General features: G+C 51.2%; 10 protein-coding genes across 10 annotated transcripts; 7 read left to right on the forward strand and 3 right to left on the reverse strand.

The window, feature by feature from the left end:
• Positions 1-118: 118 nt before the first annotated feature.
• Positions 119-1,055, forward strand: CONPUDRAFT_94245 (cytochrome P450; the record flags this gene model as incomplete). The annotated part of the gene is made up of 5 exons (XM_007764782.1): positions 119-138; positions 195-208; positions 268-539; positions 654-923; positions 982-1,055. Coding segments are annotated over exons 3-5 (582 nt in total), but the record flags the coding sequence as incomplete, so codon positions are not given.
• A 161-nt stretch (positions 1,056-1,216) lies between these two features.
• CONPUDRAFT_148129 (cytochrome P450) lies at positions 1,217-3,342 on the reverse strand (the record flags this gene model as incomplete). Its single annotated transcript, XM_007764783.1, has 11 exons — positions 1,217-1,319; positions 1,373-1,642; positions 1,704-1,728; positions 1,788-2,034; positions 2,088-2,101; positions 2,162-2,279; positions 2,332-2,447; positions 2,504-2,652; positions 2,718-2,906; positions 2,970-3,099; positions 3,153-3,342. The coding sequence occupies 11 exons, from the start codon at positions 3,340-3,342 to the stop codon at positions 1,217-1,219; spliced, it is 1,551 nt and encodes a 516-aa protein (XP_007762973.1).
• Positions 3,343-5,804: 2,462 nt separating this feature from the next.
• Positions 5,805-7,867, forward strand: CONPUDRAFT_148130 (cytochrome P450; the record flags this gene model as incomplete). Its single annotated transcript, XM_007764784.1, has 11 exons — positions 5,805-6,000; positions 6,046-6,175; positions 6,224-6,412; positions 6,463-6,614; positions 6,675-6,790; positions 6,851-6,968; positions 7,025-7,038; positions 7,092-7,338; positions 7,386-7,410; positions 7,461-7,733; positions 7,846-7,867. 11 exons carry the CDS (start codon positions 5,805-5,807, stop codon positions 7,865-7,867), a joined length of 1,482 nt encoding a protein of 493 aa, XP_007762974.1.
• A 664-nt stretch (positions 7,868-8,531) lies between these two features.
• Positions 8,532-10,676, forward strand: CONPUDRAFT_160900 (cytochrome P450; the record flags this gene model as incomplete). Its single annotated transcript, XM_007764785.1, has 11 exons — positions 8,532-8,718; positions 8,770-8,899; positions 8,948-9,136; positions 9,186-9,337; positions 9,407-9,522; positions 9,571-9,688; positions 9,741-9,754; positions 9,806-10,052; positions 10,100-10,124; positions 10,176-10,445; positions 10,503-10,676. The coding sequence occupies 11 exons, from the start codon at positions 8,532-8,534 to the stop codon at positions 10,579-10,581; spliced, it is 1,527 nt and encodes a 508-aa protein (XP_007762975.1). The 3' UTR covers positions 10,582-10,676.
• A 1,250-nt stretch (positions 10,677-11,926) lies between these two features.
• CONPUDRAFT_148132 (cytochrome P450) lies at positions 11,927-13,407 on the forward strand (the record flags this gene model as incomplete). Its single annotated transcript, XM_007764786.1, has 9 exons — positions 11,927-11,991; positions 12,042-12,193; positions 12,259-12,374; positions 12,424-12,541; positions 12,590-12,603; positions 12,657-12,903; positions 12,954-12,978; positions 13,035-13,304; positions 13,353-13,407. The coding sequence occupies 9 exons, from the start codon at positions 11,927-11,929 to the stop codon at positions 13,405-13,407; spliced, it is 1,062 nt and encodes a 353-aa protein (XP_007762976.1).
• Positions 13,408-13,871: 464 nt separating this feature from the next.
• CONPUDRAFT_68630 (cytochrome P450) lies at positions 13,872-16,477 on the forward strand (the record flags this gene model as incomplete). Its single annotated transcript, XM_007764443.1, has 11 exons — positions 13,872-14,052; positions 14,100-14,241; positions 14,300-14,700; positions 14,759-14,874; positions 14,929-15,046; positions 15,468-15,492; positions 15,546-15,815; positions 15,930-15,968; positions 15,991-16,066; positions 16,269-16,353; positions 16,395-16,477. 11 exons carry the CDS (start codon positions 13,872-13,874, stop codon positions 16,475-16,477), a joined length of 1,536 nt encoding a protein of 511 aa, XP_007762633.1.
• Positions 16,478-17,104: 627 nt separating this feature from the next.
• Positions 17,105-19,275, forward strand: CONPUDRAFT_133656 (cytochrome P450; the record flags this gene model as incomplete). Its single annotated transcript, XM_007764787.1, has 11 exons — positions 17,105-17,309; positions 17,375-17,504; positions 17,561-17,749; positions 17,817-17,968; positions 18,029-18,144; positions 18,205-18,325; positions 18,385-18,398; positions 18,448-18,694; positions 18,757-18,781; positions 18,846-19,115; positions 19,191-19,275. The coding sequence occupies exons 1-11, from the start codon at positions 17,123-17,125 to the stop codon at positions 19,273-19,275; spliced, it is 1,536 nt and encodes a 511-aa protein (XP_007762977.1). The 5' UTR covers positions 17,105-17,122.
• An 845-nt stretch (positions 19,276-20,120) lies between these two features.
• CONPUDRAFT_133657 (CoA-dependent acyltransferase) lies at positions 20,121-22,758 on the reverse strand. Its single transcript, XM_007764788.1, has 3 exons — positions 22,549-22,758; positions 21,704-22,445; positions 20,121-21,648 (listed from the first exon to the last, which is right to left on the reverse strand). Exons 1-3 carry the CDS (start codon positions 22,701-22,703, stop codon positions 20,866-20,868), a joined length of 1,680 nt encoding a protein of 559 aa, XP_007762978.1. The 5' UTR covers positions 22,704-22,758; the 3' UTR covers positions 20,121-20,865.
• Positions 22,759-23,322: 564 nt separating this feature from the next.
• CONPUDRAFT_86172 (uncharacterized protein) lies at positions 23,323-23,789 on the forward strand (the record flags this gene model as incomplete). The annotated part of the gene is made up of 3 exons (XM_007764789.1): positions 23,323-23,387; positions 23,437-23,499; positions 23,549-23,789. 3 exons carry the CDS (start codon positions 23,323-23,325, stop codon positions 23,787-23,789), a joined length of 369 nt encoding a protein of 122 aa, XP_007762979.1.
• Positions 23,790-24,251: 462 nt separating this feature from the next.
• Positions 24,252-26,826, reverse strand: CONPUDRAFT_78581 (uncharacterized protein). The gene is made up of 11 exons (XM_007764545.1): positions 26,728-26,826; positions 26,631-26,663; positions 26,554-26,573; positions 26,460-26,474; positions 26,313-26,380; positions 26,210-26,254; positions 26,013-26,074; positions 25,820-25,951; positions 25,524-25,749; positions 25,389-25,437; positions 24,252-25,323 (listed from the first exon to the last, which is right to left on the reverse strand). The coding sequence occupies exons 1-11, from the start codon at positions 26,762-26,764 to the stop codon at positions 24,430-24,432; spliced, it is 1,581 nt and encodes a 526-aa protein (XP_007762735.1). The 5' UTR covers positions 26,765-26,826; the 3' UTR covers positions 24,252-24,429.
• Between the last annotated feature and the right edge of the window lie 1,167 nt (positions 26,827-27,993).

The following is a 27,993-nucleotide window of genomic DNA, read 5'->3' on the forward strand; positions in this document are numbered from 1 at the left end:
AATTCCAGGCAGCGGGTACGGCAAAAGACTCGCTTGTGACCACCACTTTGAGCAAAGAGGAGTCGAAAACGAGCGACGAGATGACAATGGAATTCATAAAATCGTGCTTGAAAGGATGTGCGGGTGCGGCATTCTCTGGTGGGTCTCGAGATGTACGGACTCTTCGACTCGGTACACTAAAACTTTGTATACAGCGGGTGCAGATACAGTGCGTTTGAAACAATTCAGTAGAAGGCGCGCGACATGCACTAACTCAGCGCTGTGTAGACATTTGCGACACTTCAAATTTTCGTGTTGCTTATGATACATCACCCAGAGGCTCAGAAGCACGCACATGATCAAATAGACGATGTCGTCGGGAAAGATCGCCTTCCCATGTTCGAAGACAGGGAATCTCTTCCGTACATTGACGCTATACTGCGAGAGACTATGCGGTGGATGCCAGTGCTCCCGGTTAACATGCCGCACGGTGTAACAGACGACGACACGTTTGAAGGGTACTTTATCCCGAAAGGTCAGCTCTGCACGATCACTTCTGAGTGAACTTGATAATAGATATGCATTCATAAGGTGCAAACGTTCTCGTTAATACGTGGTAAGTGATCGCTCATACAAAATATCTTGTATGTTACTTATTGCGCTGGACGTGGTAGGGAGCTCCTCCACGATGAGGAGAACTATAAAGACCCGCTAGTGTTCAACCCTGACAGGTTCTTGGACGCCGGAGGTAAACTGACCAACGACATGTCTCACATGATGGGTTTTGGATTCGGCCGCCGTATCTGTCCTGGACGCTATCTAGCGGAAGGCTCACTATGGTCGGCGATGGCATGTCTTCTCGCGACCTTCAACTTCTCAAAATTGAAGGACGAAGAGGGTAGAGAGCTAGGCGTCGAGCCTTGCTGGACCACAGGCCTTTCGACGTAAGTACTCGAACGTTAAAGCTATCAGCCTTGTTCCCCAGAACTCATACTCTGACAGACATCCAAGGGGATTCAAGTGTTCTATCACACCACGTTCTTTGAGTATCGCTGAAACACTGCGAAATGCAGTCGAGCCGCACACGGACATCTGATCTTACAGCTCGAGTCGGTTTGAATTGTAATGTACAATAGTAGTACGATATACAAGCTAGGAAGATGTAGGCCCGTTCCCTGCGGTATGAAACAACCTTTTAGCATGTAAGAATGCACTGCACGCCTTGGGCGAAGCAAAATTACGCTGATGCTCTGTGACCATATGCTGCAAGTCGAGCTTCCTCTACCCTCGCCTTGCACCCTTCCCTAGGCGTAATCGAGCATTTGAACTCCGTTGGACAGCTGTACAAGAAGAAGTGAGTAGCACCTACGTAGCAACTGTAAAGGTTACTCACTTTGTCAGTCCAACCGTCCATTTAGGGTTGATATCAACCTCATTTCCGTTCTGATCGATCGCCCTGGAAAACTCGAATGCAGCGAGTATGCACGAGATAGCCGACCACAGCGTCGCCTCAGCAAGATGGCGCCCAGCACAAATCCGTCTCCCGAACCCGAACGCGAGCATATGCGAATCGTCTTCCGTAAGATGGCCCTTCGAGTCCAGAAACCGGTCGGGGTTAAACTGCATGTGGTTCTCATAACGTCCCTCGTCATGGAAGATGCCCCTGTGATAGTATATCACCAATAATGTATCAAAACCAGGAGCCCACATGCTTGTACACGTACCATATGTTGACTACGATGTTGGTACCTAAAATCATGGATAGGGCATGGGTCATAGAACAGTGCAAATCTTCCGAGTATGCGTACCTTTTGGGATAAAGTAGCCATCATAAACATCGTCGTCGGTGACGCCATGTGGAATGTTAACGCGCACAGCGGGCGACCACCTCAATGTCTCTCGCAGGATCGCGTCGATCAATGGGAGAGAGCCACGGTCTTCGAAGGTGGGAAGCCGATCAAATCCTACAGCTGAATCTATTTGCTCGTGTGCCCGACGCTGTACGTCCGGGTGTAACACCATGAGCATGGTGAACACTTGTAGGGTGGTATAGGTCTGAATTTGGAGCGCATCAGTATACAGTGATAGTGAGACCCTGGATTTCCTACCGTATCTGCTCCTGCTATTGGAGTAGGTGACTAGTTTGAGTAAATTAGAGCTCGGTAATCGTGTATGTACGGACCTGAGTACGCCGCACCCGCCGCACCCGAGACGCACCATTCGAAATACTCTGATACGGGTTGATGAATTTCCTTCCGCAGAGCATTCGCAACTATCGAGGGTTTGTGATCGCCTTCAGCCTATATAGTCGTAAGCTAGCGCATCATCGTACCGAGAGGTATAGTTAGGCACCATATAAGCGAGAGTGCGCTGGTACGGAACTTTAACCATCTGTTCCATGTGCCAGCGACAATCCTCGATCATCTCTTTCACACCTATCCCAAAGAACGCCTTCGGGACGCGTGCGACTAGACGTAACATAAACGATTGAGAACGCCATCGAAGTATAAAAGAAAGTACCTACTAAACGGAAACGCGTCCATCATGCCCATCCACAAAGGTGTGCCGAACTTGACAATCCACGCAACAGATGTTTCAATCAAAGACACGAGTTCGTCGTTCTTAGTAGTATCGTGCCCGTATGTGGCAGACAATATGATTGAGGCGGAGTGCCTGCAGATTAGCATTCAGTATCAAACTTCGGGAAAAAGAGCCAGTATCAAATGAGTGCGGCGTACTCCCTATAGTATTTTTCAAATTCGTTTGGGTCATCCAACAGGTCGCACAAGAGCCTATGAGCCCTATTCATCTGCATGGGCCGAAACTGTCTAACAGCATCTTGATTGAGTGACAGGTGAAATATGCGCCTGGAGGTTCTCCAGGTGTCATTATAACCCAAGAAACCGGGATTCCACTCCCACCCAAAGCTAGAGTACATATCGATGTTGTACAGTGAGTGGGAGAAGCGCGGGTAACGCGTGAGGACGCACACATCAAGAGCCTTGGCGAATGTTCTGTCAGAATAATTGGACGAGCGCTTGTCAAGCAACTCGTGTGCGACGCGTTCAGAGTTGACAATAAACAGTCCCTGACCAAAAGCTCGACAATACACTAGGCCACCTGCGACCATCCGTTATACGAAAATAAATTGTGGACAACTGCACGTCGCGTACCATACTTCACGCCCCATTTACTAAAGGTCACCCAAGGTTCTGCGTTATTAATTTGAAGCCCGCTTCCTACAATTGGGAAACCTCGTGGACCGGGGGGTAAAAGGCCGCCCTTACCCTTCCTCGTCCCGAGATAAAGAGAGGACACAAGCGCGATGAGGAACCCAGAGATAGCACAAGCCACCAGAGACATGGCGAGAAGATCAAAGATTTCGAGTTGAAATGAATTAGCACCCAAGAATGCAAAACCAGTTTAATATATGTCGCACAGATTAGGAAGGGTCCATTTGATTGGTTATTGGAGGTTCTGTAATGGTCATGAGAAACGATAGAGAAGAACAGTCAGAAAAGGACATACACTTATGGACGGTGCATGCATTTCAATCGGAAAGCAATACCTCGTCCGCCAGCCCTCGGATTTGGTGCGTTCAATTCAGACGCACGGTCACCAGATATTGTCCGATGTACACCACACAGCATCGCTCAGGTAGGAATAACCTTCCTTATCGCCACAATCAGTACTGAATGTGATGTCCACTTCATGCATACCCCTGAGGGAGTGGGCGTTGAACGTACGTGAACCTTCTTTCTCATGTCCTTTAATTCGCGTCTTCCGGTGCCGTTTCTGGTGAAACATCAGTCACATATTACTTTGGGCTGTAGAAAAGTCTTGTCAACTTATGGTCTGGTAAAACAAATATCCTGTACGCCACTTTGCAAGTCAGTTAGTCCGAGCCCAAGAAGGCGGGATAGGTCAGTTCCGGACCCAATGAGATGGGAATAACAATCCATCGTGACCCCGCTTCTTTGGAGTCAAGTAATTTCAACAGCATCGTAATCACGTCCAGAAAGTGTACCTCTTAGTGTGCCTTTCCAGAACATTCAGCCCACGCATTCAGCCGCTTTTGGTGCTGCTCTTCCCCGCTTGGCGGTCCTCAAGCTCCTCAAGGCCCTCTTATCGCCATTTCCCTCCTTAAGATTGCTAGTTAGCGAGTTTTCGAGCGCTTTTAATGGGACTTGGCACCGTTACCTCAGTACGTTCTCCCGACGTTCAACGTTGTGGAGGCGATTGCTGGTCCAACGCTGCGAGTCAACGGGTAGTGGGAGAAAACCAGACGATCGGTAGAGCGTCACTGTATTTGAGTCTCCGAATTATCACTTGCTGCGGAGTAGAGTCGGAGTTCAGTAGACGGACGAAGTTCGCATTAGAGTGCAGTGTGATAGGACTGCACCTTCCCTGATACTAGCGCTGTGGTAGAAATTATTTTGCCCGTGTTAGGTTAGGTTAGAAATAGCGACGCTCGAGGCGCCATTTATAACAAGAGTTAATAATAAACTACCCAATAACGGTTACTAACGGGTTAGAAATGAATTAATAACAGGTTAGATATGTTAGAATCAGTTAAAAATCATCAAAAAGTCCTCAGCACTCCAATCGTCGTCGTCATTGACCTCTACAATATGTTCTGCCTGCTTCTAAGAATACTTCCAGATTTTTTTGGTTTCGGATACTCTGAAAACGCGCCTCCTTGTCTGAGGGAACCACCAGAGCTTGAACAGGATGGTCAGTGGCGGAGGCTTTCCCTTTTCCTTTTCCATGAGCTCCAGTGGCTCGTACACCTGGATCATTGAATGCAAAAGGCGCCTAAACAAGAATCTGAGCAAGATAATAATATTTAAACAGGGCAGGTGCACTTCAGGAACTTCTTGATTCTCCTCCTGTGCTGCTAATATCTTGTCAATATATCTTGTTCACTCGATGCATTCCTTGCTATGCAATTCAATATTAGGATCAATGACTTCAACGAAATGAGGGAATTCGAAGCCATCGTCTTCGATAAACTGTTGACGCGTTGACGGGCTTCGAGTAGATTTTTCAAAGCCTGAGGAGTTAGAACCATTTTGCTTAATGAATATCATCGAATCTTTGACGACTTATATACAAGAGAAATGCCTATGTCAAAGCAACAGGTGCATCGCATTTTCAGCCGCGAAACCGTGAATCAGTCCACTTAGACGCTACCGCCTTCAACGTCAGCCACAAAGGCCACAGACGCGAGCACAGAGTGATTCAAACAATGCTTATGCTACTTGTCCTGATCCGGCCAAAAACGCGTCGAGTACTTACGCGCATTTTTGCCAAGCAACGCGGCAAACACCTTCCGATGGCCGGGTTTATCTGTGCACTGCCTCCCGAATTTCTAACAGTTTCTAACATACTCTTCTGGGACCCCCGATATTAGGGTCGTTACTAACATGTTATTAACCTGTTAGAAATTACCCTGTTAGTAACATTCTAATTTCTACCACAGCGCTACCTGATACGGTGCACCCGAGTACCACTCTGATCATACGCCTCGGAGCTACTGAACCGTCCTCGATTCTCAGGTTGTGGCGTCAGAAGTCATGCGACCTGCAAAAAAGCGCACACAAGCACCATGTGTGTAAAGCGGAGCGGATGGAACGGTTCATTTGTTGAACTCTGTTGAACTCCTTTCCAGGATCTGACGTTTTGTGGGTATGCATTCACCGTCTATTTATACGTTGGTTTATATGGTTACCCCGGAGGCAGGTTGTGTCGACGGTCACAACTGAGCACCCACAATCGTTATCAAGATAAGACTGACCAAGTTTTCGAGCAACCGGAGAATTGTTATGACTCCCGACTATCAACTCCTATTTCTAATACTCTCATGTGTTTCCGCGCTTGCCCTGTGGCAGAGGCAACGAAGGGCATCTTCTACACTATCTCTGCCACCAGGACCTTTCGGGCTGCCGTTTTTAGGAAACTCTCTGGGGATCAATGCGCGTAAGCCGCAGTTGACGTTCAGTGAATGGAGGCGCCACTACGGTACGTCGTCGTGACGGCTTCATACCGATCACTCAGCTATTCCAGGTGACCTTGTGTATTGTCGAGTATGGGGATACCATACTCTCGTTGTCAACTCGGAGAAGATTGCTCGAGACCTGCTCGAGACTCGCCCGTCAAACTACTCGGATAAGGTCCAGGCTGAGTCTGCCACTTTGTAAGTCGTCACAACACTGTCTAGCGCCTTGGGTACCGACACCGGCAGACTTGGGATCGGAAAGTTGACAGGGTTTATACCCTACTCGGACGAATGGAGACTTCATCGGCGATTGTACCACCAAGCCTTGCGTCAGGACATCGTTGCCTCGTATCATCCCACACAGCTCCAGATGGCAAAGAGGCTCATCACCGCGCTGATGGACACGCCTGCGGAGTTTGAGTGCCATCTCGAAATGTGAGTTGCTTTATGTGTAACCCCATCACCGCTGATACAGCACAACTCAGGTATTCGGCCTCAATAATATTATCCATTGTGCATGGGTATGATGTTACTTCAAAGCACGACCCTCTATTGGCCATTGTACATCACGGAAACGATGTCGTCATGAAAAACTCAACACCTCTCATCATCGGGCTGATAGACGCTTTTCCATGGTGTGAGCGCGATCTGACACAGTTTGAGCGTTCTACTGACCTCGTTTGTACTGATATTATAGTACTGAAGGCCCCAAAGTGGATTCCCGACGGGGGCGTTAAGGAAACAGTCTCTGCTGTTCGAGCAAGCATGAGGGATATGCGGGAGGCGCCCTTTGACTATATTTCACAGGCGCTGGTGAGTGTTACGCAAGTGTTACGCGGCGGAAGCAAATACACTGTTTACATCGCACCATAGGAAGACAAAACTGCTGGACGCTCTATGATTGTAGACATTTATCAGAAGTGGGGCGACAAAGGGTTACCTGACATAGTTCTAGCTGCCTTGAAGGATGCAGCTACAGGCGCCTTCATTGGTAGGAGCTATTTCCTTATGTGTGTCTTCATAAGTTGAATTTAGTGGATTTGCTAGCCGGAACGGATACCGTAAGTTTAAATTGACGTCTAAAACACCCTAAACTGACCAGTAGATGCGATAGACATTCTCCACCCTCAATAACTTTGTGTACGCAATGGTACTGCACCCAGACGTTCAAAAACGCGCGCAACTGCAGCTCGATTCTGTGATTGGCAACGGCCAACTTCCTACCTTTGATAACCGAGACGAGTTGCCGTTGATTGATGCCATTCTTCGTGAGACAATCAGATGGATACCCACCATCCCTAATAATTTAGCTCATGGTGTTTACAACGACGACGTTTATGAGGGCTACCTGATTCCGAAAGGTGGGCACAATTTTCTCACCGCTGTACGGCTTGCTGACACTCCCTAGGTGCTAACATCATCGTGAACACCTGGTATGCATCATACGCTCCGAACTCATGCCGCTTATAACCTTCAGAATTAGGGAGATTCTTCACGACAAAGACCGCTATCCTAATCCGGATAGATTTGCTCCTGACCGCTTCCTCACCCCAGACGGGAGGTTGACAGGTGATAGTATGACGCATATGGTTGTGTTCGGGTATGGCAGACGTGTCTGTCCCGGGCGTCATCTAGCCGAAGCATCTGTGTGGGCAGCGATCGCGAACCTACTCGCAACCTTTGACTTCGAAGAAGCAAAGGACGCGGAAGGACGTTCAATAGTGCAGGATCCGGAATGGATGTGGGGTGTATCTGTGTACGTACTTTACATATCATTCCCGGCACCCTGAATGACGCGATATCAGCCGCCCTATAGGCTTCAAGTGTTCTATTAGACCGAGGTCCCAGGAAAGGCTCAATATTGGCAGGACGGATGCACGCGACGCTTAAGAATTGGCTTTCCTGTTGCGCCATGCTCCTTTCTCAAGTTAACTAGGTTAAACCATATGCCTTGTTGTCCATCTTCAAATCTCTTTGCAGTATTTTGATCAGGAATATGATTCAGGCGAGTCTGAAACCTGCGTCTTCGTTGACCACTATGTCACCATGAGGTAGATGCTGAGCCAATGTCTGGATCATGCGGACTGTACACGGGAACCACTGGCTCTTCCTCATCGTCCCACGTTGTTTCTTGGCTGGCTAATAATAGCTTACTTGTATAACCGCGTTTTTGATACGCTGGAGATAGCATGCGTTTGGGGGTGTAATGGTTACTTCAGCCGGAGCTCGAAGAGAAATTTCGAGACAGGTATGCCTATCCATCTTTGAAACCTCCACCCGAGCGTAACCACTTATTCAATCAGCTGGCTAGAACAGTTCTCCCGTTCAATACTAAGAAGCTCAGCAGTCAAGTCATGGTTCAGCTGACCTTCCTGGTTTGCCAATCAGAACGTTAAACCTCACACGCGGCGGCCTTCCGACCGGCTGGTAAGGCGGCCAGCGCCCAATACCTCCAGCACATGCTACTCATGACTTTGGCGTAGACTTGTGGGGTAGCTCTGTAACACTCCGAATAAAAGGGAGCACTTGTTTCAACTTGGAAGCGGGCATAATGATGTCTATCCTTCGTGTCTGCGTCATTACTACCCTCGTTTTAACTCTTCTTTGGAAGAAACAGAGAGGGAAGCGATCAGTTGCGCCGCTGCCACCTGGCCCCAATGGTCTCCCGTTGATCGGCAACTCCCTCGAGATCGATGGTCGCAAGCCGCAGCTAACGTTCAGTAAATGGGGGCGACTCTACGGTACGCTGAGGTGCTCGTCCTGTTTTTGGCCCATTGTAATATTGAATGTAGGCGATATCGTCCACTGCCGCGTGTGGGGCTATGACACGATCATCGTCAACTCGGACAAGATAGCCCGAGACCTCCTCGAGACTCGCTCGTCAATCTACTCGGATAAAGTGCAGGCGGAATCTGCCACTATGTGAGTAAATGTTGACAAACGGCTCTCCGTACTATCTGATGGGAATAGACTTGGAATTGGCAAGCTAACGGGGTTCATACCCTACTCTGATGAGTGGCGACTCCACCGACGGCTGTACGCACAAAGCTTCAGGCAGGATGTCGTGCCCAGGTACCGCCCTCTACAACAGCAGATGTCTATCAAGCTCCTACAAGCGCTTCTACGTACACCTGAAGACTTTGAGGAACACATTGAAATGTAAGTTACTTTCGCGCGTCATGCCTGTATTGATGCAATCCCCCGCTAGGTATTCTGCATCCGTCATCTTATCTGCTGTATATGGATACGACGTATCATCGAAGCATGATCCTCTGTTTTCGATTGTGCAGCACGCCAATGACGTTGTCATGAAACATGGAACGTCCTTAGTCATTGGGGTTATCGATGCTCTCCCCTGGCGTAAGATTCATATGCTATTGACAATCTATTAGCGCGAGCTGATATATCGTCGATACCGTGACTCGCTAGTACCATATTCCCCATCCTGGATCCCTGATGGCGGAATTCGAAGCATAGTATCTTCTGTTCAAGCAAGCGTACACGATCTCATGAACGCGCCTTACAAGTTTATCACCCAGCTCGAGGTATTTAGCATAGTAAAACCCCTATAGTAATATCTGATGCAAACGTAGGGTGAAAGTACTACTGGTCAGTCTATGGTTGGAGACTTGTATCAGAAATGGGGAGACAGAGAGATACCTGCTATGACTGCATTGTGCCTGAGAAACGCAGCCGGTACTGCTTTTGTCGGTATGTTCAAATCGTGTTAATAGCCGTCCAGCCAGCTGCTAATCCTTCCTAGCCGGGACAGATACAGTACGTTTTCAATCATTGGGTTCATTAATTTCTCTGTAACAAGCTTTTCAGACATTCTCGACTATTGAGAACTTCATTTATGCGATGACACTACATCCAGATATCCAAAAACGCGCTCAAGAACAGATAGACTCCGTAGTCGGTAACGAGCGCCTTCCCACCTTCGACGATCGGGGTGAATTACCATTGATTGATGCTATACTTCGCGAGGTCATCAGATGGATACCTACCGTTCCAACTAACCTGGCTCACGCTGTTCTTGAGGATGACATTTACGAAGGATATCTGATCCCGAAAGGTATGACATCAACCTGCAGTTAATATTGGCTAATTGTTGTTCTTCAGGCGCCAACCTCATTGTTAACACCTGGTAATGTCGCTGTTTTCTTATGCATCATTATTATTAATGTGAGTCAATAAGGGGAATATTTCACGACGAACAGCGATATCCCAACCCAGAAACATTCAACCCTGACCGTTTTCTCGCCTCGGACGGAAAGTTGGTAGATGACACGGCATATATGACCGTGTTTGGATATGGGAGACGCATTTGCCCTGGACGTTATCTCGCCGAAGCATCTGCATGGGCAGCATTGGCGAGCCTGTTGGCTGCATTCAACTTCACCGAAGCTAAAGGCCCGGACGGAAATTCAGTGGTGCAGAATTTTCAATGGACGTGGGGTATTTCAATGTAAGCCTAACGGAAATTCCTGTCATTGAATATTTACAGTGACTTATCAATATTCAGTCGACCTGCGGCATTCAAGTGCACGATAAGGCCTAGGTTCACTGAACGAGCTGATTGGTTGAATGAGGAGGATACGTAAACATATATAGGTAAAACCTAAAATGTGTAGGGTCGTTTGAGTACGCCATGAAGCGTAAGCAGGGTTCGCGTCGTGTAATAACAGTAGTATACAGCACAAGCTACAGCATGTACTTAGCAGCATTGTCACAATGTGGTTTCCAGAGTCATTCCGGGGAAACCTTGATTAAAGTAACATTCATTCACACAGATACTTGCACATATACAGTCTCGTGAGTTTGCCCTTCGTAATTAGTGTTTTGTAGTAGCGAGTCAGGCAGATCCAACCCTTTTCGATATAACTTTCAGTATAGCGTAGCCCCAGTTGTAGCGAGGTTGAAGCCAACTACACACAAACAAAGTCAACTGTGACGTGCGCACGGACTGCGCACATTCTCTGCACTTGCTTCAGTACCGCCTCGCGTGCGCAGAACCAGAAAGATTTACACGTATTAACCATTTTCATCCTCAACATCTCTTGATGCTTCAGGAAGGCTAATACCAAATGCAGGAGAGCCTCGCACACGGGCCCAATATTCGCACAATGGCGAAGCGATGGCCCTCGGAGGGCGTGTATACAAGAGTGGCGTTGGTGTGGCGCCAAGAACGTTCACCGTGCACCATGCATCAATTTTTCAATGACGGTGAGCACGGAATTGATCTTCTCCTTTGGCGCCACCATCTAATCACCTCCATACTGCTTGCGGGTCGTGATCAAACCTTCAGAGTCAGACTTTCCTATTTTATGAGCTATATCTAGCCGTAGGTAGACCCTATCAAACCTACAATCAATCACAGCACTTATCATCCAATTGGCTGAATAGGAGCGATCCTATGGCTAGAGCAGAGTCCAGATCCGAGGTGATTGGTCTTCGTCACCAATTAAACGGCGATCTAAGTGGCCACACGTACAGCTGCCGCCTGGACCACGAGCTCTCCCACTTGTGGGAAACACTCTCCAAATAGATGGTCGCAAGCCACAGCTGACTTTCAGCCAATGGAAGGATCGCTACGGTGTGTTAAACAGAGGTCATCAACCTCAGCCTGATGAGACCATAATAGGTGATATCGTACATTGCCGTGTGTGGGGATATGATACCATTGTCGTCAACACGGAGAAAATTGCTCGTGACCTTCTGGAGACTCGCTCTTTAATCTATTCAGATAAAGTACAATCTGAAGCTGCGACTACGTAAGTTATCACCGACTTTGACTGTCTTCCGCGAGTCCTGACACGTGGTAGACTCGGAGTAGTCCGGTTTACCGGATTTCTGCCTTATAACGATGAATGGCGGCTTCACCGGCGTCTTTATGCTCACAGCTTGCGGCAGGACGTTGTGCATAAATACCGTCCGTTACAGGAAAAGATGGCCGCGAAACTCCTACATTCTCTTCTGTGTACACCTGAAGAGTTTGAGGAGCACATCGAACTGTAAGCAACTATTGCGATTTTATCCTTCAATAAAAATAATCGCCCATTAGGTTTTCGGCGTCCATAATCCTGTCTACGGTATATGGGTGCGACGTGGCTTCAAAAGATGATCCCTTGTTCATAACTGTGAAACGCGCCAATGCTGCTGTAATGACGTACAGTACACCTCTCATACTTGGAGTCATCGATGCCCTCCCTTGGCGTAAGCTTTTCTATTTAACCTGTGTTAGTGTAATCTGGTTTACCATGGCCATCATCACCTTTCAGTACCAAGATTCCCACATTGGCTCCCTGACGGCGGAATGAAAGAGATTATTGCTTTTGTTACAGCTAGCGCTCAGGATCTGGTACATGCCCCTCTCAGGCATTTCTCCCAGTCAAAGGTAGGCATTTCATAGCAATAAATTCCCGTGCATCCTTATATCGCTTTAGGATATTGACAATCCTAGAGAGTCCATGGTGGGGGACTTCTACCAAATGCGGAGCGAGAAAGAAATACCTTCTACGACTGAGGTAGCAATGAAGTGGGCTGCTGCGACCGCATTTGCTGGTGAGTGTATTCCGTCTCAATGTCTTCCTCACCAGCTAATCACCACAGCCGGAACGGACACCGTGAGTTCTGGAGGCATTGAATAGATATCGTTTAAGTCAATGATTTTTTGCAGACATTCTCGACCATTGTATGCTTCATTTACGCTATGATACTACATCCAGACGTCCAGAGACGGGCTCAAGCGCAACTTGACCCAGTGGTCGGACACGAGCGACCTCCGACTCTTGATGACCGGAAGGGTTTACCTTTGATAGACGCCATCCTTCGCGAAGTCATTCGATGGATACCCGTCGTTCCCACTAATCTACCTCACGCTGTCAGCGAGAACGACATTTACGAAGGATACTTTATACCGAAAGGTGACCCTTTCCTTGATATCAGCTGTGCGTTTCTTACACGCTCTAAATAGGTGCCAACGTCATCGTAAATATATGGTAAGTTGTGGTCATTCTTCTGTAGGAGTATTGCATTTACGTGAAGTCTAAAATAGGGCGATATTTCGGGACGAAAAGCGATACCCTGACCCCGAGGCATTCAACCCTGACCGATTTCTCACATCGGACGGGGCCCTTACAAACGACATGTCGTATATGACAGTGTTTGGCTTTGGGAGGCGCATTTGCCCAGGTCGTCACCTCGCCGAAACATCTATATGGGTTGCAATGGCTAACATGCTTGCGGCTTTCACCTTTGAGACCCTCGAAAATGTAAACGGAAAAAGCTGGGAAGAGGATATTAAGTGGACATGGGGCATTACAGCGTAAGTATCATTCACCCTACTAGTAGAATATAACTTATATATTCTTAGTCGCCCTACGGGGTTTAAGTGTACCATCACACCTAGGTTTCACGGAGTATGGTGAACTACTGAAGCACAAGGGAAGGGAAGCTTCGCGTTTATTATTATAAGCTTTCTAGGTCTCATTAAAAGTGTACGCTTATCCGACCCATGGTACAATGCCAGAGATGCGTAGGAACGTGCGTGGTCGACCCGAGAAAGCATTTTCAGTCTGGGGTAATGTGGCCTTTGTAATACTTGGCGATCCACTGGTGGTTCTACGAACTTCCGTGGGGTTTATTCCTCGACATACTTCTCCTCCGAATGAACGGGGAAACTCCGGGTTTCAACCCGGTTCAATTTGACAACGGTTTAGCGTTCATTCGGTCTTAACAAGCTCTGCGTCCGTGGCTATCAATAGGGTTTCAGATTGTTTGGTCGCAGGATGATATTTCCTGCGAATCTCATGCAAGACTGAAATAGAAACGTGGCGCTCCAAGCAGTCGATAAAGGCAACCGTGCCTTCGACTAACTTTCCACACAAAAGTCATGGCCACCGCCATCGTTATATCCGTGCTAGCAATATGCACTATCGCCAAGTGGGTCAGGGATAAAGGCTCGCGTCTCCCTCTACCTCCTGGTCCAACAGGTTTTCCCATCGTTGGTAATACACTTCACATCAATACGGAGAAGCCACATCTCACGTTTAGCAACTGGAGGAGCCGATATGGTATGTAGGATTTGTCAATTTAGTCTAGACTCAAAGGTCTAACAAAGATGTAACTCGAGGGGATATTATATATTGCAAAATCTGGGGACAAGACACGATCATTGTCTGTAGCGAGAAGATAGCCCGTGATCTTCTGGATAAGCGTTCCTCCAACTACTCAGACAAGAGCCTCGTTGCCGAATCAAGGGCGTCAGTGTTCACTTTGCTTCCTAGACCAGATGTATCTCTCAGCGTCTAATATCTACAGGTACAATTTGGACTTCAACACAGGATGGATACCCTACTCGGATAAATGGCGACTCCACAGGCGCATTTATCATCAGGCATTGAGACAAGAGATCGTGCCGAAGTATAGACCTATGCAGCTTAGGCAAGCTCATAAGCTACTCGAAGATCTATTGGATCGACCAGATGCATTTGAAGTACATCTGCAAGCGTACGCATCGCCCATAATCCATGGAGTCTTGATATGGATGCTAAAGTTTCTTTATATCAGACACGCGGCTGCCATCATAATGTCTGTAATATACGGATACGAGACGAGGTCCCACAATGATCAGATGGTGTCCGTAATTGAAAAAGCGAATGATTTCATCATACCGTTCGGAACACCCCCTGCAATGGGATTGATCAAAGCGTTCCCGTTCTGTGAGTGCACTGCATGTAGATGGTCTGATACATACCATGTAACGACTACCTCCTATAGTGCTCAAAATACCGACATGGTTCCCTGGGGGATGGATTAGGCAGGCCGTTATTTCCGGGAAGAAGCATGTAGACACTATGCTGGAGCTTCCGTACCAATATGTGAAACAAAGCTTGGTAAGCAAACATCAATGTTTTCTCGACTTCTGGCCTTGAAGCGGAATCCTTCAGGCCTCTGGAACTGCACCCGCGTCTATGGTTGGCGATATGCTGCAGAGGGCGGAAGCACAGGTTGTACCTGAGGTGTATGAAGAATGTGTGAGAAACACTGCTGGTGCGGCTTTTTCGGGTGAGTGACTTCATACATGGGAGACGAAGGACTTAGAGTTCGTTTCAAAGCTGGTGCGGACACAGTAAGTCGCGCTAGAGCAGTCAAATTAAGTGTAACGACTTGTTCTCGCCAAGACTTTCACAGTGCTTCAAAACTTTGTGTACGCCATGGTTATGAACCCCGAAGTACAAAAACGTGCACAAGCCCAGATTGACTCTGTGGTTGGCACGGAACGACTTCCAGACTTCGATGATTACAACTCCTTGCCTCTAGTTGAAGCTATCTTACGAGAAACCATCAGGATATTTCCCGTGGTTCCAATCAACCTACCGCATGGAGTGACCAACGATGACGTTTACGAAGGTTATCTAATTCCTAAAGGCCAGTTCATAGTCCATTTCTACGAACTGTAATACAGCTTACCTATGTCCTCAACCAGGAGCGAATGTCCTTATAGACACGTGGTAAGCATTTGAGCCATTTACAGATAGGATTTCGTGCATACCTTTTGTTACAGGGAGATACATCACGACGCAAGCCGCTTCCCCGAGCCTCATCTCTTCAAGCCGGAGCGATATCTTAACGGTGACGGGTCACTCACGGATGACATGTCGCACATGATGGTTTTTGGACTTGGTAGGCGAGTGTGCCCAGGTCGACACCTCGCACTTGCGTCAGTGTGGTCAGCGATGACGTGCATGCTTGCGGCCTTCACTTTTGAGAAAGCGAGAGACTCGGATGGAAGCGAGATCGAGATTAATCCAAGGTGGACTATTGGGTTAACGAGGTACGCGTTGTTGCGAGCGTCTCGTGATTATGCATCTGATGCGATTACTTGATTTGTGTTCCAGCCGTCCTACCGACTTTCAATGTTGGATAAGGCCCCGATCTGCGAACACAGAAGTAAGGATTGCAAGGGTGCTGTTGTGAAGATTGGGTGGTATGCTTGCACATGTTGGAAGCCCTAAACACGCGAGGAGGAAAAGGTCTCAGCGTCACCTTGCCACAGATTTCAAACCGTTCTTGCTCTCTCAATCTGTTAGTGTTTGTGTCGAAATTATGGGTTGTAAGACGCTGCGTGTACCCGGGCGTCGGCGCCTCTGGCGATCGGATAATTTCATTCTCCGACAAAACTCTCGGGAGCTCCGCTCTCGTGTTTTCTTTTTTTGCCCCTGCGCAGCCCGGCCGCCATGCGACGGTTCTATCATCTCGTTCCCACTGCTACATTGTTGACCACTAGTTGGACCGGCGGCTTCGTGCCGTGTTTAGCTATGTCTTACTCGCAGATATCCGCTGGATAGACTTCCAGGAGGAGCCTGACATCGGTGTTTGCTTTCGGGTCCCCGTCGCCACTCTCCATACTTAGCTGGTCAAGAGAGCGAGGAGCTGCGCAACCCTCAACGCGGCGACTTGACTTATCAGAAGAACTCGGAGGGTCTTATACCATAACTCTGGTAGTAAGACCGCGATGCACTCCTGCGGTCTCTCACGATGGGTATTTTGCTCAAGGGTTGCGTCTTTGCTAGGGTTTAGCACCCCAAGAAGTTAACGGGTCCATGAGTCCCTATCTAAAACCTTGTTCGAATGAAAGGTATGATTCCTCTCCAATTGAGATTCGGCGACTTATGTGCTTGCCGTCTACCACTAGTCTCTTCAGGATACCCGCGATACTTGCACATGATGATAAGATACACGCGCCACCAGTGATCGGTGTTCTTCCACCACCAGCCAAACACACGGAAGAGTCAATCAGATTCTAGCGGAGTTGAACCCGACTTCAGAATGTGCTGGTACAACTCGCCCGTCGTATAATTCACGGGCAGGACCAAATATCATATATCAAACTCCCTCCGCTAGTAGCGCAATCCTAATGAGGTTGTCAGATTCAGAAACCTTGGTATTTCCTTTCGAGATCATAGGCAACCTGGGAAAGCCACCCGCACGGAAAAGGGCATGTTGCTTCCTATTTATGCATTTATGGCCCACGTGTAAGATTCAGTGTTTGCGACGTTCGGGTTTTCAGGGGAACCACCTGCTCAACTAACAATAGTTTAAAGGTAGCCCTTTCCATCGTTCGTGATCTCCGGCGTCATCATGTCCACTCGCCTCATCTCCGGAGTGGTGTGCGCGTTGGCGTTAGCTTTGGCTATACCGCGGTGGAGGTCGAAGAGAAGCAGTCCGCTTCCTCCAGGACCCACAGGTCTTCCGCATATTGGGAACATCCTCCAAATTGATCCCGAAAAACCGTACCTCACCTTTAGGAAGTGGAGGCGTCGATATGGTGCGTTACAGCACGTTCACTGAGACAAATCATTCACCTCTGCGCACCGCATGTTTGTTCGATAGGCGACATATTCTTCTGTAGAGTATGGGGTCAAAACACGATCGTTGTGAGCTCCGAAAAGATAGCTAGGGAGCTTCTCGACAAGCGATCCTCCAACTACTCCGACAAGATGCTCGTCGCCGAATCCAAAGCGTCTGTTTCTCATCTCGTTTACTTGTCGTTCTTAACTTACCTTCAAACGTTCGCAGATATAGCCTAGACTTCAACACTGCATGGCTTCCGTACACGGACACATGGAGATTCCACAGGCGCATCTACCATCTGTCTTTACGACAGGAAGTCGTTCCAAAGTATCGGCCGATGCAACTGCGTCGGGCGTACAAAGTGATCGAGGACTTGTTGGAGGATCCGGAAGGCTTCGAAGAGCACCTCCAAGCGTACGTGTATCATTTCCCTGAGAGAACCCGTGCTAAAGTCTGTTATATGACCAAAACTTTGCTTTAGACATTCAGCGGCGATAGTCATGTCAGTACTGTACGGATACGAGACTGCGTCGAAGAAGGATCCCATGGTGTCAATGATTGAAACCGCCAACGACTACATCATACCCTTCGGAACACCAGCTTCGATGGGAATCGTCAAAGCGTTTCCGTTCCGTAAGTGAACATGCTTCATTATTCTGCCCTTGACACGCTGTATGAACCGCGTGATTGTAGTGCTGAGCATACCGACATGGCTCCCCGGCGGAAAGTTTCGGCAGGCAGTCATGGACGGGAAGAAGCAGGTGAAGGAGATGCTTGAGGTGCCTTATCAATACGTTGTAAAGTCGATGGTGAGTTCGTGTACAACACACGCTTTGAATGCCTCTCCAACAATCATATTCACATCTCAGAAAATGGGCATTGCGCCAACCTCGATGACCGCCGACATGCTCCAATGGTCTGAAGGGAAAGACGATGTACCCGACGACTTTGAGGAGTGCCTCATGAACGCAGGTGGAACCGCCTTCCAGGGTAAGCGTTACATCTAAGACTGATATGTGACAAGCTCATTCACTACATCCCACCTTCAGCCGGCGCAGATACAGTAAGACGTCACGCACGACATGATTACTTACCGATTAACGATGTTCCAGACATTCACTACTCTCCAAGGGTTCGTATACCGCATGGTGACGAACCCCGAAGCACAGAAACGCGCACAAGCCCAGATTGACGCAGTCGTGGGGACCGATAGACTACCCGACTTTGAAGATCGAGAGTCGTTACCCCTGATTGAGGCCATAGTGCGAGAGACCATCAGGGCCATGCCTACGGTCCCGGTCAACCTGCCGCATGGGGTGACAAACGACGATATCTATGAGGGATACTTTATCCCAAAAGGCAAGTACATGTTTCTATGGAGCTGCCATCATGGATATTCACTCACGTTTTTCTTTCTGAAGGTGCAATTGTCCTTGTTAGCACATGGTATGCCACCACCCACCTCCCTGACGTAGCAACCGAAGGCTCATACTTTCCTGTGTCCCCGAAGGGAGATTCTCCACGACGAAACGAGATACCCCGAGCCTATGGCATTCAAGCCGGAACGCTTCCTGAATGCCGACGGGTCTATCGGGGACGACATGTGCCATCTTATGACATTCGGGTTCGGCCGACGCTTGTGCCCAGGGCGTCACTTTGCGTTGGCTTCGGTGTGGTCCGCGGTAGCATGCATGCTTGCGACCTTCAACTTTGAGAAGGCCAAGGATGCACAGGGGAGAGATATCGAGCCAAATCCACGATGGACGCCTGGGTTGACGAGGTACGCCGGGATGTATCTGATACATGCTGTTTTCTTCCCAGAAGCCTCAATTGCTGACCATGATCTACCTCTTAGTCGCCCTACGGATTTTCCGTGTCGCATCACGCCAAGGTTTCCCGGGACCGCGGAGAGAGTGGCTAGAGCGAGGGTGTTGCTTTGAGACACAGCAATCTCCTAGAACTAGGGCCCTACACTGTTGAAAGCTATAGGATAGCATGGTTGGTTTTCTGTATAGGCCCGTATCTTGTCAATGCAGACAACGCTTTTGCCGCAATGATTGACACTTATGCCATGCGTTTAATGTCCATACCCCTGCGTCACCATGCGGACGAGTTGCAGACATAAAATCGTTCGAACCTAAAATTGTATAGAACGCGAGATTTCAGAGAGCTATGAAGTAATCAGACTTTATGAAACTTTGAACTTCTGAGCTCAAACTTAGTCATGACGCGTTTAGACGCGTCGCGTTGCGTCGCAACTCGCGTCTCAGTGTCTTGCGATCGCGTTTACCCACAACCTTGACGTCAACAGAGACCCACTCACATTTTTTCACTCGCTGGGGGTCAACACCCTCCCTTGGGGGTCGCCTTTCTCTTGTCTGTTTCACTCACCACTTGTCGATTTGAACGCGCCTTAGTGCTCACATCATGCCCGCAAACCCTCACACCGACTCAGAGCCGGACCCATTTCGCCGCATGCCGACGCCCAGCGACGAGGACTGGAGCGACGCGGACGAGGGGACGATGGCGCTCGCGAACGAAGGCTCGGACGGCGAGCTCGAGTGGCCCGTCGACGGGATCGTGGGCGAGGAGGTTGACCTGGATGGGACGATTCGGTGGGGTTCACTTGTTCTATGTTTGAACGGGACGTGTGTTAACGACAGGCGTACTCATACAGGTATGAAGTGTGTAGCCTCCCACTGGGCATGATATCGCACTCACTACCTGACTCAACCCCTCCCCTTTTCTGCTTATGACTGCGAATCACTGAACAACAACGACACAGGTAAGCTGGTCAAACTGGACACGCGCCTCGGACGGCTCGAACACGACATGGGCCGCGTCCTCGCCCGCGAACGACCCCACCGTGCAGGACCTCATCCGCGCATGGCAGCGCAAGCAGGCGAAGCGCCGCCGCCGGCTCGCGCGCGAGGACCTGAAAGCTACGGCGGCTGGCGCCGTCGAAGGGTTTCCGGTTCCGGACACGCTTTCGGTGCATCTTTGGAAGACGGAGCTGCGTGCGTGGGCGTTCGACGAGCGGATGGAGGAGGCCGAGCGGGCGGAGGAAAAGGATAGAGGTAAAGGTAAGGGTAAGGGTAAAGGTAAAGGCAGTGCGGCGGGGTGGGACGAGGAGGTCAAGAGGGCGGAGGCGGGGCCTGGGTGGGATGAGGATGAGAGTAGTGAGGATGAAGAGGCGGAGGGGAGTAGCAGCGGCGCAGATGATGAGTCGCGCCCTCGTACACGCGCGCAAAAGCGTGCAAGGGCGAGTCTGAGGGCTTCAGCGAGCGTGAGGATGTCGTCGCCGGAGAGCTAGGCGCGGGAGGCACGAACGTTGGTACTGGATGACAAAACTGATGTTTATGGATATCTACATATCTTGCTTTTAATGAGAGTATCCTACTCGTACATGCGGGTAATGCAATGGGTCGTTCAGACGATGCGTTTATGCGTTGTTCGATCCAGCTGTACGTCACTCCAAACTTCCATTGTCCATGGCCAACTTTCCTCAAAAGAAAAGGAAGTGAAACTCCTCAAATTCCCTCCCCGATCATCCTCTCCGGCGCCTCGACCCACCCTCTCCAGCACTCCACAAACGCAGCCAACTCCGCACCCTCAAGCACCCGATGATCCGCGCTCCAGCTCACAGGCACCCTCAGCCTCCTCTCCCCCTCCGCCTTCGCATCCACATCCCACACCCACCTCGCCCGCCCAACAGCCACAATCGCCACGCCCCCGCCGGGCACGAGCACAGGGTGCGCAGACTCGCCCGCACCGACCGCGCCCACATTCGACACGCTCACCGTGCCCCCGCGCCTCGGCATATCGCGCGGCGTGAGTCCAACGGGCGTCTGCCGCCCGAGATGCGCGAGGTGCCGCACGCGCGAGGCGATGCTGAAGACGGAGTGCGACTGCGCGCCGAGGAGCGTGGGGGTGTACAGCCCCGAGGGCGTGGAGAGCGCGAGGGAGATGTCGGCGCCCGGGCGGATCGTCAGTATCGGCTTGTCTGCGGGGCTGCTGGGTGGTGTGATGGAGGCGCGGAGGATGGGCCAGTCCATCATTGCGCGGGCGAGCGTTTTGAGCAGCACGGGGAGGTATGTGAGCTTTGTGAAGTGTGCGCCGTCGGGGACGTCTGGGCCCTGTGGGGCGGGGTGCAGGGCAGAGGGGTTGACGAGGCCGCCATATGGGTCTTTAGTGGGACGGGAAGAGGGCGGAAGGAAGTGGGTGGGGATGTGCGTGTTGAGGAGAGGGAGGAGAGCGTGTAGGCGAGTGAGGTCGAGAGAGGTGGAGTAGCCGAAGTGAGGGATTTGGAGGGACTGGTTGAGGGGAGGATGAGTGAGAGGCGACTAGAGTGAACGAATGGATGCGTACCTTCTCCATAGCCTTCCACATCCCATAGCGCGTCCGCCCAAGTTCGACGACCACATCGTCCTGTTGCACGGGCTGTGGTGCTTGTGCAACACTTGACTCCGCTGACGGAGGAGACGGAGCGGAAGCTCCACGCGCAAGGAAAGCTTCGATATTCTTCTTCTCGACGCGTCCATCTCTTCCGCTCCCTGGCGCGACAAGCGCGAGATCAACGCCCTTTTCGCGTGCAAAATGGCGTACTGCGGGCGTGGCGAGCACATCCTTGGATTTGGACGCGTCAGAACCAAGGCCAGAAGTACTAGGCTTGAAGTTGGGATCCATAGGGTGGAGGTTACGCTTCCGCTCTGGTGGTTCCGACATCGAAGCCATCTCCGTCTCAAGCGTACTCGGCGATGTCGGCGACCCGAGCCCCTCCTCCGCCTGCGTGAGCACGTTTGACACGACATGATCTCCCTCCGTGGACCGCCTCCCCACACTGCCATTGCCACTGCCGCGCTCGCCGTTGGCGTTTGCGGGCTCGGGCTCCTCGGGGCTGCCGATCTGGTCGCTGGAGACGCCCTCGAGGTCTTCCTCGTCGACCTCGATCATGCAGAGTCCCTGCCCCACTTTGGCGACCTCGCCTTCTTGGACGAGCAGCTGGGTGACGACGCCGTCAAAGGGGGAGGTGATCTCGACGGAGGCCTTGTCGGACTGGACTTCGCAGAGAGGGTCGAAGGAGGCGATGGTCGCTTGTTCTTTGATGTTCCTATGGAGATGTAATGTGTGGGGTGTATGATCCGCACGAGGCGCGTTCCATGTATATGTCGCGTCAACGTGGAGAGAACGACGAGAGAGTAGAGTAAACAGACCATTTGATGACCTCGCACTCGGTGATTCCCTCGCCAATATCAGCGAGCTTGAACTTCTGGAGGACCTTGCGAGATGCCCAGCAAGGTTGGTAGGAGTGGAAGTAGGAGACCGCGCGCGGGCGGTGGAGGAGTCTGCGCACTGGCCGGATGATCATGCTAAGGGTTTGAGCAAAAATGAGCGTTACTTCAGAGATAGATGAGCCCCAGGACGTAGACGAGGAGGAGGAGAAGGAGAAGGAGAGGAGGAAGGAGAGGTTGAGGTTGGCCGGATCCAAGTTCCGTCATCGGACCGGACCTTGCGACGCGCCAAGTTCCAGGCCGTGAGAAATATTAGCAGGCGCATGTCGTGGGAATCCTGGAAAACACACACTTGTCTCCTCTCACCTCACGCTGAACGCGCCATGGGACACAGAGACGAGTACGACGACTGCATAGACCGCCACGACAGGGCAGAACGATACGACAGGTACAAGGAGAGAGATAAAGCGAGAGAAGACGGGCACAAGGTCAGAGAACGCGACAGTTATCGGCGGGATGGTGAGCGCCCGTTTGGCCATCCGCAGCTCGATGCAGGTCTGACGTTCTGTAACGGCGTACGCCCATGCGCGCACGGCATCCACACTCTAAACGAAACCATGGACGGACGATGAACGGCACAATGGCGCGCCTATATAGACCGCGAGCGGGTGAAGGGACGGAGTCGCTCGCGCTCGCCTCGGGAGTGGCACCATGACAGGTATGAAGATGAAAAGAGAGGCGAGAAGCGTAGCCAGAATGGCTATGCTCGTGAATCCCGCACTACTTCAAACTCCCAAGCCCCTGAAGAGCGTCGGCACAGTGTGAGCACCTTACCATGTATACTATAGCGCTCAACTTACCAGTGGACAGGACAAGTACAAGCACCGTGGGCGCGACTACTCTCCCCGTTCAAGCCGCCGTGACCGTAGCATCGTACGTACACGCCTTTCACCTTCATTAATGATCATTCTAACATGTGAAGACGTGCGCCAATCGCATACACCCACCCCGCGTCTTGCCTCTCCTCAGACCCCTGTAAGGCGCCGCTCCCGCTCGAGGTCCCGCTCCGTCTCGTCGGACAGCTCCTCTTCTGGGTCAGACAGCTCCTCTGCCGAGCACGACTCGCGTCGCTCAGGCTCCAAACACGGCAGTTCCCGATACAGCCACCATCGCGAACGCAGTCGGAGCCCTCGTCGTGGCCGCGACCGAGACTACGACCGTGAGCGCAAGTCAAAGCACCGCCGCCGTTCTTCTTCGGACTCTCGTTCTCGCTCTCGGTCGCGCAGCCGTGAGCGCAGAAAGCACAAGTCTAAGCGCAGCGGCAAGGAGAAGGAGAAGGAGAAAGACAAGGACCGCAAGAAGCACAAGAAGGGAAAGGAAAAGGGGAAGGGGAAGCGAAGGGATAAAGACAGGGGAAAGAGTGAGGAGAAGCGCAGCATTCTCACCGGGAAGAAGGTCTGTAACGTCTACTGCTTGATTGTTGAACATGCGTCGCTGACAAGGACCGCTTCGTTTAGATCAAGCTGAAGGTGCACAAGGATTCACGGGATCACGAGATGGACGCGAATAGGTCTGACCTGCTTCAGTTCCTGAACTCGACGGTTGGGTAGTCGCGACCATCGCATGTTACATACATATTCAAAATCCTTTCTCTCTCCCTTGCCCTGCTTCCTTTGTTTCTTGCACTACTATGGATCAATTAATCATGTTTCTCGTGACTAGGAATGTGCGTACGCTCTGTGAGTGGGTAAAGTATAAAGTTACAGTTTCGTGCCCCGATGGCACCCCTCCCATCTTGGAGCACAAGTAACGGAGAGAAGTGGGCGCGCAGCGCTCCAAAATGTCTGCTCGAGCTCAGAAAAATCAATACGAATACTCGATGAACGGCTCTCCGTCATCGTAGGCTGTCCGTTCTCTCCTCTCCACCGCCCCAGCTCCTGGGTCGGGTAGAGGCCGTATTCGAGGATGGGAAGCGGGGTTAGGCAGAGGGCGCACGCCTGGTATTGGGAGCGGCCTCAAGCCGTTGCCAGCGCCCGCGCCAGCAACCGCTTCTCGGTCCAGGCTCCGGCGCAACGACTCTGGCGGATATCTGTCCCCCTCCTCTGCTGCCAGATTTGAGAACCCATGCTGACCCGATGCAACAGAGTCCTCCGACAGCGCGCGCCCGTCTAATCGTCCTCGTCCACCGTGGTCAATGTGATCGCGTGGAAGCGGCGAGTAAGTTGACAGAGGGACGATGCCCGATATCCTGGTGTCGACGTCACCATCGATATCAGGGAGAGCGTAGACCGGCTCCTCCTGCTCCTCCACCAGCTCCATCCCCACGCCCATCTCCACATCTCTGTCCTTCCCCTTCGCAGACCCAAAGCTGCTCCTGTTCCTCTCCCCCTCGACCAGCGTCCGCTCCCCGAGCCGCGTGTACGCCGAGTCCGCCGAAAATCTCGGCATGCCAGCACTCGTCTGCGTCGAGCTCCGCTTATGCCCGTGCCCGTGCCCGTGCCCGTGCCCGTGCCCGCGGCGGCCTGTGCCGTACGTCCCAGAGGGCCGCGGGACGCCCTTCTCGTCGGTGAACTGCATCGCCGTCATCGTCGCGAGCTCGTGCGTCCCGCTGTCGCCGTACGTGCTGTCGTCGCCGGCGCCGGCGCCGATCCGCTGCGGGCCGCCGCGCACGGACTGCCAGGTGTTGACGATGAGCCGGCAGCCGAGGACGATGTCCGTGGCGGGGACGAAGCCTTCGGGCATGTCGGACCATGAGGCCTGCGTTGGTTTACCACGTTAGAACATGGTAGGAAGACAGGCGCAGGAGGGGGGAGGGGACGTACAGGAAGTTTCGCCCACATGACGACGTTGACGAGACACACGAAGAGGAAGCTGGGCGCCTTATCAGCCTCCCGGTTTTTCTGAGCACGCCTAAACCACCACCAGCGGGACAAGGGTCGTGCAAACGAACGACGCACCAGAAGAAGTACAAGACGTTGTCCCTGATCAGCGTCTTGACGATCCTGCCTACGGGCAACCGCGCTCCCTGGTACTCCGCGCGCGCGTGCGTCCACCCCGCCTTGAGGACGAGCACGCAGAGGAGCGTCTCATAGATGATAATGGGCCCCCAGAACTCGAGGTAGTACATCGGCGGGTTCGCCGTCAGGATGCAGCCTCTGAGGCCGGGGAGGGGCTCGTTCGTCACTAAGGGATGAGTGGCGTTTAAGGTCAGTCAAGTTCTGAGATGCCGGATAGAATGAGCGGCAGAACGTACGAGCCACTCCACCAGAGCCCAGCCCAAGCTCGACGAACACGACGATCGCTTCGATGCAGAACACGGCGACAAGGAACCGGAGCATCATCCTGGACTTTTCATAGAGGGCGTAGACACGGAGAAGCAGGACGACTGCATGCGGTAGAGAGGTAAGATAGCGGTATACAATGGAAGCCATTGCATGGCGACGTACATTGGAAGACTCCCCCAAGTAGAACAGCGATCGCGTGTACAGTTGGGAAGTATGCCTGGCACCTGATGGACGGTGTCAGCGAGCATTTCAAAAGCCCAATTACTAGTGGTATGGAAATAACAGACGCGTGCTCACAGCTGAAAGGAATAGTGATGGCGTGTTGGCTTTGAACAAGAAGTGGAGTAGGGATGATACACACCTTTAGGGACGGATTCGGGAAGAACGTGCCGCCGATGCTGACGCTGTATAGACGAAGGTTTTAGTGAACCCCTACAGAAGCCAGATTGAAAGCACACGCACATTGCAAGTGCATCACCCAAGTACCGCATCACCATGTATACCCAAGCTATTGGTGACATGCGTCTTCTCTGCACAGCGTTAACATTCAAAAGGGCAAGCGAGCGCTTCATGAGAATGTGTGGAGAAGAGCTAAACAGATTGACGCACCCAGACAAACTCGATCTATGATCCACAATCAAAGATTATCCTGTCAGCGAACAGAGCCTTTTGGATGACGAGAAAGGAAACGCAGGCAAATCACCTCATCACCTATGTTCAAAACTGACAAACGAGATGACGTCAGTGTAATCAGAAGTAAGACGAGAGAGGGCGACGCACAGTGGTCGTAGAGCACGACGACGAAGGCAGAGACTTTGAGGGGGTAGAGAATATCAGAGGCGGCAAAGGCAGAGCGTGGAGGCAATGGATGGCGTACGCTGGCATATCTTCGTCAGATTCATGATCCTCGCCATCTCCGCGTACTCTCGCGCCGTGGCCGACTCCATCCTCCTTTGCAATCTGCCTTCCTGGCCGGGTCGTTGGAGTGCTTGTCAGGGGCTAGAGGGATGAGCGAGCGCGGGGCGCGCTCTGCAGGAAGGGTAGCAGATGGAAGCGACGAAGCGGTACGGGACAAAGAGGCAAAACTGATAGAACTCTCGCGTCGTCTCACAGCGCAGATCGAATAGCAACAAAAAGCTCCACAGCCAGCGTAATGTGATTGAGTGATGGCAGCCCCGACGGATGTATACACGAGGGATGCGATGAAACTTGGCACTTTGATGCGGACCCTCGGCGCCACGCCCGTTATTTGTCTGCCACAGTAAGGACTAGGCTGTGCAAGGATTGCGGCCTAGTGGTTGGTGTAAGATTAAATACGCCAGACTCGTGTAGTTTTTGTTGTTACGTCAACAAAGGGCTTGGCCCAAACTCACTGGATGATCTACAAAGCCTGAGGTTGCCCGGTTCATGGGAATGGGACGGAGGCAAAATGGATGCGCAAAGTCTTGATAAAGCGTTTCATGCTGTCGCATGATGATCGCCCTGAGCAACCACTGCCCAGTGAGATGGGTTGTCTCGTCTGGAGGATCATGGCAGCAGATCGGATGGCACTTCTTAAGGACGGTGAGTAGATGTCATACTTCTTCCACCTCTCGCTTCAGCCCAGAGATAGGAGCAAAACTGACTGCTTATTTGACGGTAAGCACGATTCAATACGGAGTACAGAAATCAAAGGATTGGCGTTGTATCTCGACTCACGAGGAGAAAAGGAACGTCGTACTCCACTAGACGCCCGCGAGCACGCCATCATGAGCACTGGATTGACACGCGTGGGTGCGCATACATGCACGGCCGTGTTAACTCCCTGCTTGTGAATTGCTCCATTGAATTGAGACGCACGAGAAAGGGAAGACTGATGAGAGCTTGTGGGTGTTTGTTCCTGACGAGTTGGTGTATTCGTCGTTCAGAGATCTTGTTATGTTGTAAAACAAAAGACACGTTCGCGGGATCGCCGCGACAAGACGTATGCATTGAGCGGAGACCAAAATCACATCGGTTTTTGCCGGCTCTCCGAACACTCAGCTTCTCTTAGTGCCATAATGCCGTTGTATTACCGGACGGAATAAAAACGATTGACAACAGCTAATTTTCGCATTATCAATGTCAGGATATGCACATTTATTAAATACATGAGGGGTACTTT

The sequence above is a fragment of the Coniophora puteana genome, assembly GCF_000271625.1.
Source record: "Coniophora puteana RWD-64-598 SS2 unplaced genomic scaffold CONPUscaffold_1, whole genome shotgun sequence".
Taxonomy (NCBI): domain Eukaryota; kingdom Fungi; phylum Basidiomycota; class Agaricomycetes; order Boletales; family Coniophoraceae; genus Coniophora; species Coniophora puteana.

Coding starts and splice junctions, on each gene's coding strand:
- CONPUDRAFT_78581 (XM_007764545.1), bottom strand. CDS start 26,764: ATGGCGAGGATCATGAATCTGACGAAGATATGCCAGC. Junction 26,574..26,630: donor CGTCGTGCTCTACGACCACT/GTGCGTCGCCCT, acceptor CTCGTTTGTCAG/TTTTGAACATAGGTGATGAG. Junction 26,255..26,312: donor TTGGGTGATGCACTTGCAAT/GTGCGTGTGCTT, acceptor TCGTCTATACAG/CGTCAGCATCGGCGGCACGT.
- CONPUDRAFT_133657 (XM_007764788.1), bottom strand. CDS start 22,703: ATGATCATCCGGCCAGTGCGCAGACTCCTCCACCGCCCGCGCGCGGTC. Junction 22,446..22,548: donor GAGTGCGAGGTCATCAAATG/GTCTGTTTACTC, acceptor ACATCTCCATAG/GAACATCAAAGAACAAGCGA. Junction 21,649..21,703: donor TGTGGAAGGCTATGGAGAAG/GTACGCATCCAT, acceptor CCCCTCAACCAG/TCCCTCCAAATCCCTCACTT.